The sequence below is a fragment of the Mauremys reevesii genome, linkage group 1, assembly GCF_016161935.1.
Source record: "Mauremys reevesii isolate NIE-2019 linkage group 1, ASM1616193v1, whole genome shotgun sequence".
Lineage (NCBI taxonomy): Eukaryota > Metazoa > Chordata > Testudines > Geoemydidae > Mauremys > Mauremys reevesii.
Window position 1 is genome coordinate 168,415,154 of NC_052623.1, and position 9,693 is coordinate 168,424,846.

General features: G+C 44.5%; 1 protein-coding gene across 3 annotated transcripts in view; it reads right to left on the reverse strand.

The window, feature by feature from the left end:
- The window catches only part of IFNGR2 (interferon gamma receptor 2), a 37,606-nt gene extending 30,716 nt beyond the window's left edge, over positions 1–6,890 (reverse strand). For 2 of the 3 annotated variants that reach the window (XR_005594203.1, XM_039525193.1), the window contains exon 1: positions 6,168–6,890. Coding sequence is in view for 2 of the 3 variants with exons in the window: in XM_039525193.1 (XP_039381127.1) it covers positions 6,168–6,243 (76 nt within the window). In the remaining variant the exon portion in view is untranslated. The remainder of the gene's footprint in view (positions 1–6,167) is intronic. The other variant, XM_039525202.1, reaches the window with a different exon arrangement.
- Positions 6,891–9,693: the final 2,803 nt, after the last annotated feature.

The window sequence follows — 9,693 nt, forward strand, 5'->3', positions numbered from 1 at the left end:
TGTGACTTTGGGGAATCATGCACAATATGAACTCGCCATCCATGGCAGGGCTGGCTGTCATAAGATCAATGAAAAGTAAGTTTTAAATGGTGTTCACAGCATAGTTACATTTGCTATTTAGTGTCTATTTCTAAGGTTGCTGAGAATCCTTTGCGTAAATATAAAGAGGAAACTTTTCTTGAATCATGGTATCATGCGAACTCCTGAATACTTGAACAGCTAGGGCTCACTATTAGTCTGATGCACATGGCAGAGTATCTTATATAACCAGTTAATTCACTTAACCAACCATCGATATCTGAGCAGATATCAGGTGTCCTTGCTGGATAGGGGCCATGATCGGGACGCACTGCAATGCAGGGTGAGAAAGCTGGGATGGGGAAGAGACCCCAGAGTGGCATGCATGCAGGGATCTCTTCTCAAGCCAGGAGGAAGTACTTGTCGCAGCAGCCAGCAGTTGCACAACCAGCCCTCTAATCAAGCCCCCACTTCTCCTTCTATAAGCACCCCTCACTCACCATTTCGTGAAAAGAAAAGTGCAAACTCCCTCAGTGTAACAATTCATGTCTGGAGTGGGGATAATGCTGCCCTGCCTAAATGTTCATTTTTTCAGTGACCTTTGACCCTGGAGTGGGCAGTGGTTCCATGTTCACAGCACACAAAAATTTGAGAAGAAAGAAAAAAGAGAAAAAAGAGAGAGGAGAGAAGACTGACTCTTCAGCACTCTGCTGCAGCACTAGAGAGCCTGATCCTGCTGCTGCTGATCCTGGACTGTCAAAAGGACTGTCTCAAGGCAGCAGCAGCCATGCAGGGCCCTGCCCCCCCCCCCCCCCCCTGTTTTCCTTGTGCCCCCCATGTCCAGCCCAAAAACCGCCCCCCTTTCCCAGTTTTTTACCACCACACCCACCACCAGCTGCCCACAACACTTTTTCACCAACCAGCCTACCTACCCTACCACCTACTCTCTGCACTCCCCCCCAACCCCCATGCAGTATATGCACCCTGTGCAGGGGAATCGTTAAACAGCACTCCAGACAGGACATATGCAAACTTGTGACTGTAGTGTTCAAATGTCTTGTGTGTGTCTGTCTTTTTTTTTTTTTTTTTTTTACACAAAACAATTCTTTGCTTTGTCTTATTTCTTATATTATAGAAGATAGAAAGATATACTTAAAAAAGAAAGAAAGAGGGCACTGCAATTCATTTAGGATAAAATAATAACAGTGTAGTTGCAATTCAACCCTCCACAAGTCAGCAAACATTACTGTTGGCTTTCAGCCTCAAATTCTTCATCACAATGGGCATTTCCCCGTCCCTACTGTGATCTTCCTGGGAAAAAAAAGTCCCTGCTGCATCTTCCTGAGGCCACACTGTTCCGAAAGATCGTGCATCATGCACCTTTCAGGCCAGCCTGATGAGGTAACTAGTTCTAACTAGATAGGTGCCAATTCAAGAATGCTGATGGCGTGAAATGCACAGTCTAATTTTTTTCTGCACTGTTACTGAAGTAACAAAAGAGGAAGGAAACTAGTTCATCTCTTCCTGGCACTAGGTTCACATACTGCTGGTATGAAGCAACACCATTATTCAGAAGCAGGACTGTCCCAATCAGTAGGCTCAGAAAGGACTACTTTAATCAAAACCTTTAACTTGACAGTTGATACATAGTAAGCGGTCATTTCTATACATGAGTCTTCTGAGCTTTGTGCCAAATAAGTTGGGTGTAATTTTCAAGGTGGATATAAACTGAATGAGGGCGCAGGAAGAGAAATTTTTTTTATTTAAATTGGATTTTTCATTTTTATATTTGAATTATTTATTTTTAAAAATAAACCTATTTAAAATGAAATCTGAATTTAATGTACAACAAATTAAGGCCCAAATCTCCCAACATTTAAATAAAAACTAAATATGCTGAATCCATGAGTCTCTATAAAAAAAACCCTGTGAATTAGAGTTAGAGGCTGCTTTTCCGAATAATGAATCGGGGGGAAAACATCTAATTTTTGAGGTCAAGCTTTATAATATGGCATGATACGTATGTACTATATTAAGGGCTCGATCCTGTGGGGGAGCCAGGGGTTGTGCTACTGGGTGCAACAGATTGGCAAAGTTATCATAGGGACCTGGACTCTGACTCATCAGGACCATCCACTGACCACACCCGGGTGGTTTAATACTCCTGTTTTATAGGTTCTCCCTACCTCAGCTCCGATTGACTCAGTCATCAAATTATGATTATTTATGACTCCACTCACCATGAAAACTTACTCTCCTGCTCATGGAAAAACACTGAAGTTTATGCATGCAAAACATTTAGGGGTGTTTTAATAAAATTGTATATATTGCTTTATGTGTTTAATTAAATTCCAATTACCATCCTAATGCAGACTGAGACAAATCATGAGCAAAAAGTTAATTATCTAGTAAATAAGCAATACATCATTCACCATTTTCTAACATACTAAAAATGTACAATTAAGAATCTGAAAATATTAAGTTATATAATTGCTTAAATAAATGTACACAGGAAGGTATTCTCTAACTCAGTGGTTTTCAAACATTTTTCTGGAGACCCAGTTGAAGAAAATTGTTGATGTCTACGACCCAACAGAGCTAGGGATGAGGGGTTTGGGATGTGGGAGGGGCTCAGGGCTCTGGGCTGGGGGTGCAGGCTCTGGGGTGGGACCAGGGATGAGGAGTCTGAGTGCAGGAAGGGGCTCCGGGTTACCTCAGGCAGCTCCCAGTCAGCGGCAGTGATAAGGCAGCCTTCCAAGAAGCGGTCAGCAGCAGGTCCGGATCCTAGGCAGAGGCACGCAAGTGGCTCTGCACGGCTCTCGCCCACAAGCACCCTCCCCTCCCCCCGTGCGGAGCCAGTGCTTGGGGCAGGGGCAGCACATGGAACCCCGTGACCCCCTTGCCTAGGAGCTGGACCTGCTGCTGGCTGTTTCCGGGACACAGCGTGCTGTCAGAACAGGTATGGACTAGCCTGCCTTACCCAGGCAGCACCACCAATGGGACTTTTAATGGCCCGGTCGGCGGTGCTGACCGGAGCAGCCATGACCCAGTGCCTTACATTCCATGATCCAGTACTGGGTCAATACCCTCAGTTTGAAAACCACTGCTCTAACTAGATAGCAAAAAAAATGTAACAAATCGAACGTAAAAACTATTTAATTGTAAATCAACATGTTGTAATGGTTATATCAACCAATGAGAATGCATCTTTCTTTAGAAAATAACTGAAATACAAGGAAAAGCTGATTTAAATCAAGTGGAAAGTCTTGATTTAAATCATTTGATTTTTAAACACAGATTTAAATTGTTTTAAATTTAAATAATTTTCATTTAAATCTGTGGTACTTCTGTGGTACTTTTCATTTCCATGGAATTGACCATTCTGTGTTTAGCATTTTCTTTTTAAAATCAAATACAAGGTTATTAAAATATAATTCCAAGCATCCAGTACTTAAGTCTTCTTGAAAAGGGAACGTATGAAGAGAGTTCAACTTAATTTAGATTGCAAGATGCTGCAGACAGGAAACCTTGACTTGTTATATGTTTGTAATGTGCCAGACCCACATTTAGTGTCATTTTAAAATAACTTTTCTCTCAGAAAAAGGAGCATTTTCAAAGGAAGGAACAAGTTATTTGTTTCTGGACTTCAGAAACCTCTGACATAGTCCAGATACAATTAAAGATTTATTGTTTCCCTCAAAAGTAATTCCCCATGTTCACCACTGAGAACACTAAAGATACTACAAGATAAATATGAATAAGTGAATGTAAGAGTAAAAAAAAGAAAGATGGAGAGTTTTGGGTAATAGTTAAGGTTGAGTTTAGGTTTGAAGAAAGTACTCCAACATTATCACCTGGCAGCAAATCCATCAAAATAGAATAGTCTAATTCTAGATCTTTATATCAGACAGATCATGAACTTGATCATGAAGCAAAATAATCACCTTTGAGAAGCAATACGGCAGAGTACAGTTAGATTTAGGCAGTGGCACAAAATAGAAATTCAGGAGTCAGAAATCTATGCAACATAGTTAGGCAGAGTTCAATTTTTATTTTTTGAAAATTTCAATAATAGAGAGGTAAAGCTTTTTTTGAATGTTCATCAATTTAAATTTTCATAATTGCAGAAATTATGAGAGATGGGGTCAGACAATAGTTATTTATTGACAGATACTGAGATTCAAAAAGTTAAAGCTGTTAAAGTTTAAAACTGTAAAAACACAAACTGTCAACATCACACCAAAAATATACTAAGTAAATATCCTCAAATCAAACCGTAATAATTTCTCAAATCATTTCCCCCTACATTGCCTATCTGTAAATTTCAATTATTATTGAGGGAAATATTTTTTGTTGGTTTGTGTTTATATGCTGAAATCAGTGTTTGACATTTACTGATAAATTCTTCCAACCCTAAACAGTCAAATTTCATTTTTCACTTATGTTCTCTCAGAACTAGAATTTATCCACATTTAAAACACTGTAACAAAGTTTCAATAGCAATTCTTCATGTATCTAACTGCTCTCTCTCTCTCTCTCACACACACACAACCTATTTTAAACTACAATTTTGCAATTGCACACCAAGCTAAGGGGGCACATGCCAAATGGCAAATTATTGCGAAATGGAACTGGTTCTATGGAACACTGTAAAGGAAAATACCCAGCTCAGATGACTGAATTTAATCATCTAACAGGTCTCAATTTCTGTGGCACTTAATTATCATTATTCAAATTTTAGTATCTGATAACTCACACATAAAACAAAACAAAAATCCAAAAAACATGATCACTATACAAAACTGCCTCTAATTTCAAAGAATATTTTACTGGTTTTGTTTACTACAGTCTGAGATTGTGAAGAATGCAACTGCAAGTCAACTGGGTTAAAACATCTCAAATTAATAAATGCAAAATAAGTCTGCCATCCATTATTGAAACAGATGAGGGGGGGGCCCCACAGAATGAGAGAGAGCTAAAACAGAGAAAAACACACTCACAGCACAGACACACACAGCTAAGTATAAAACAGAATAATGAATTTCATAGGCAAGACAAACACCATTTTAAATAGCCCCTTTGTGCATGTTTTGCATTTATTTGAGTCATCATATGTTGTTACATAATACAGTGTAGCAATACTTGAATAATAACACACAAAATGTCTGATCAATGAGTTCCTTCCAGTATTTAAATTTCTTTGATTTCTTCTATCAAAATGTATCCGACACTTAGCCTGTATCCGACATTTAGTCTGTTAGCGAGAGGAGTGTGTTCTAGTTTGCCTGCCAGCTGTCCTATGCTTCCCAGGTGTAATTTTGCTTTATAAAAAATGCTTTCTAGCCCGTGAGGATACTGGAACAGCTTGCTGCAAGGCAAGAGTTGCAGCGGGGGTTTCCGCCCCTGATGTTGGGATAACCAGGCGGCAGCACTGTGACATAACATCACAAGTAAGAATGACTTAATTCAATTAGTAAAATGTTTACAGACAAGTTGAAATCCAAAGAGATACATAGCTTAGCCGTTTAAAAAAAAAAAAAAAACTTAGACAGGGGAAAGGCCTATCTACCACAGAAGGCCTGGCTCTACCATAGTTTTAGAGCAGCAAAAATCCATCCCCCAGGGGTACAAGCACGGTGCGTCACTGTGTATAGAGACGTAGCATTTTTATAAATTAGCAACTGTCAAGACGTCATAAGGGAGGAGAGTTGCCCGTAGCGTATACGAAACACAGTAACACATTTTAAAACCAGCCATTAAGTTTGAAAATAAAAATAAAGGCGAGCGATGTCCCCAGAACATACAACCCCCTTCCCTCCCTCCAAACGATTGTCCCTAGGCGTGAACTGAAAGTCAGGGGAGACTTTCGCTCACCGTAACAAATCACTGGCTTCATCTATCGCTTTTCATAGTCTTCGCGCAGGGAAATGCGGTCCCCAGCGGCTTTCCTACTAACCACTATCTGCGACCTCCCCGAGGGGCTCTCTCACCCCAGCGCTGGAGCCCCCCAGCCAAGGACTCGCCCCAGGCAGATCGCTACTAAGGCCTGGTTTCCCGGCGACCAGGGACTCTGCAGCAAAACAAGCCCCCCGCCCCCCTTGCCTTGGCCGGCCACGCTGGCTGCAAGGGCCAGCCCCCCCGGCACCTACCTGCGGCAGCGGGCTCGGGCAGGCTCAGCAGCAGCAGGCAGAGGAGCAGCGCGAGGCCGGGGCCGGGGCGCGGCATGGCCGAGGTCGGGGCGCTGGTGTTGACCGGGGAGCGGGTGGGCTCCGCTCACAGTGCGCGGGCTCCGAGCCCAGGCGGGTCACTGCTCTCCCGCCGCGGCTCCGGGATCTGCGTGCAGCGCCTGGGTCCCACCTCTTCCCGGAGCTCCGGCCCTGCCCTGCCCGGCCCACGGGCGGGGCGGGGCGGCGGCCAGCAGTGCCCCTCGGCCGGGAGGAGCCAAGCAGAGCCCGCGGCGGGATAGGGGAGCGGGCCCCGGGGAGGCTCGGCCCAGCGCCCCCTTGGCAAAGCCGGGGACCCCGCGCGGGCTGCTCGGACGCCCCCGGCGGCGCGGTGTGGGGGGAGCGGGGCGCTCAAGGGCTCCCGCCCCCAACTGTGACGCGGCTGCGGAGCCCGGGCCGGGCTGTTCCAGCGGAGGCTGCTGCTGCGCGCCCGCCCCTGCCCTTCGCCTAATAACCCTGCGGTCGGGCACAAGCCGGGGCCCAGCGCGGGTCCCTGCTGCACAACAGCCCCCTCCCGCCCCGGCCTGGCCTGTGGTGGCTGAGAGACCTGCGGCCTTGCGGTATTTCCTGGTGCACCAGCTACCGCAGCCCTCGCCCTCAGCCCAGCCAGAGGAGCGGGCGGGACTGGGACACACCCAGCTTGCCGAGCTGGGCCACTCGCTGGTACTAACCCGCCTCAGGCACGTTCGGAACAAACCCGGCTCCGAGGGTGCTGAGCCCTTGGGGAAATGACCCTGCCCGCGAGGAAGAGCACCAAGGCCTCCTGCGGCTTCTTCGCCCGGTTATTTGCTTGCTAATTGCGGTTGCAGTAGTCCCGGTGGGCACGTGTAACCCTAAAATTAACCCTCTTCCTGTTTACAGAGACACCCGGCCAAACTCCCGCTCGTAAGGCCCAGGCGCCCAGCCAGCGCACTAGACTACATTGCCTCGCCTTTTATTAAACAAACAAAAGAGTGTGAGTTTACAGGAAGGTTCAGCTTTAGACTAAAACCAAGCATGGAGCAGTATAGTCTGAGCAGGTGAAAGCCGGGGGTGATAGAATAGAAGTCTGAATAGTAAGTTCAATAACAAAATAGTGTTTATAGGGTATTGTTTTATATTATAGCACACCATATAACCTTGTAAGATGAGAAAATATATAATGGGTGAAGAATAAAATTGTAGGCCCCAATCCTAAAATAAGCAGATCCAGTTCTGTGGATGACATCCCTGTGGTGTGCAAAATCCCATTCCAGGTCCACCTCAGGTAGGGGTAGATTTTTTCCTTTAAACTGGCAGAAAACCAAACTTTTGAACAATCTGGAATGCACTAAATGAACCTGATTTAATAGAAGCAGTAGTAATGAGGAGACCAAAAGTGCCAACTATATGCAACTTATTTAGCAGTTCTATAGTTATTCTATGGTTTGAGAAATAAAGACACACATGCTCTGGTTATCATGACCACACGTGGTATAAGCTTACAGAGGAGTGTGCAGTATTGTGTATAGATTTGTGGTTTAAGTGAGAAAATCTTGCATCAGGTGGTTAAAAAGTCCCTTTGCTTTCACTTGTTGCATCTGGCACACTGCAAACACGTGGTTATATTTTAACCACACACCTTCACTAATGTTATTGATTACACACCAACAGTAAACAAGGGTGCTGGAACAATTTTTATAATGGGGGTGTTGAAAGCCACCCCCACACCGCTAGTTCCAGCACCCATGATAGTAAATTTATATAAACCCTGGGTAACTTTGAAAATCGGAGTTCCTCCCAACTCAGATACTATATTGCTAATTGTAATAAAAATAACAATTATAAAAAAATAAATTCACAGAGCAGGAATCTGAATTTTGCAGCCTTAATGTACTTCTAGCATCTTCATCAACTTTAATAAAACCCACTTAGACTGCACAGGTCAGGTTTATAGGTACATCCATTGAGTAGAGGCATAACGCTCTTCAGAATAAACACCAACAATAATAGTGAATAATAGGCATTGCTTGATTAAGAAAAAAAACCCAAGGTTTTGCTGAGACACAAGTCTATCTGTCTATAGGTAATTAACTCATATGGCCGTCACCATTCTCCTTCAATGGTCCCTTGAAATATGTGCTAACTACTTATGCTAAACACTCTGTTCCACCTTGTTTTTATCTGTGACACTCTGAGGGCTTGGCTTCATGTGCAGTGCTCCAGCTGTGCCACTGTAGCACTTAGGCTATGGCTACACTTGCACTTCAAAGCTGCTTTGAAGCGCTAAGTGTAGTCAAAGCGCCAGTGCTGGGAGAGAGCTCTCCCAGCACTGTCCATACTCCACCTCCCTGTGGGGAATAACGTACAGCGCTGGGAGCCGCGCTCCCAGCACTGGGGCTTTGACCGCACTGGCGCTTTGCAGCGCCGCAATTTGCAGCGCTGGAGAGGGTGTGTTTTCACACCCTGCTGCAGCGCTACAAATTTGCAAGTGTAGCCATGGCCTATGTGAAGAAGCTGCTACACTGGTGGGAGAGCTTTGCCTGGCAGCATAGTTAATCCACCTCCCCAGGAGACAGGAGCTATGTCGATTGGAGAAGCTCTCTCATTGACATAGTGCTGTCTACACGGGGGTTAGGTCAGTATAACTACATTACTCGGGGTGTGGATTTTTCACATTCTTGAGCAACGTATTATACCGATATAGGTCTGTAGTGTAGACCTGGCCTGAGTACACTTCCCAGATATGAAGAGCTCTGTGTGAGCTGAAAAGCTTGTCTCTGTCACCAACAGAAGTTGCACCAGTAAAAGATATTACCTAACCCATCCCCTCTCTCTCGCTAGTATCAGAGGGGTAGCCATGTTAGTCTGGATCTGTAAAAGCAGCAAAGAATCCTGTGGCACCTTATAGACGCAGCATGAGCTCTCTCTCTAATATCCTGGGACCAATGTGGCTGCAACAACACTGCATTAATGAGTATTAAATGACAGTCATGTGCCTAAATACACAGACAGTACCATAAAATGTTTTGCCTGCTTCCCCTGTCTGCTCTGAACGCCCAATGAACAGTAACATAAGATCAAATGCAGCACCAGCACCACCACCACGAGCAGACGCAACACTGACTTCAGTAAGAGTTGCAACTGCTTAGGAATTTGACAGGATCTAGTACCTCATAGGTGAACGATCAGCATGTATTTATAAGGAAACTATATTTGTAGGTATGACACTCCTGTTCTTACTACAAAAAGGACCCCATCTCTTTGAATCTATTTAGTCCAAGGGCATAGAAGCAAACCCACACAACAGATGTACAAGTAATGACAAGAGCACAGCAGCCAAATTAACAGAGAGTATCCTGACCCATCGGGCAAGAATAACCCAGAGGTGCTTTAGTTTTATTGAAACAGCATTGCTCTCTCTACACTAAAATAGAAAGCTGAGCCAGTTTTGAAAGCTATGTCCCAATGTTGGGGATGCAACTTTTAAAGC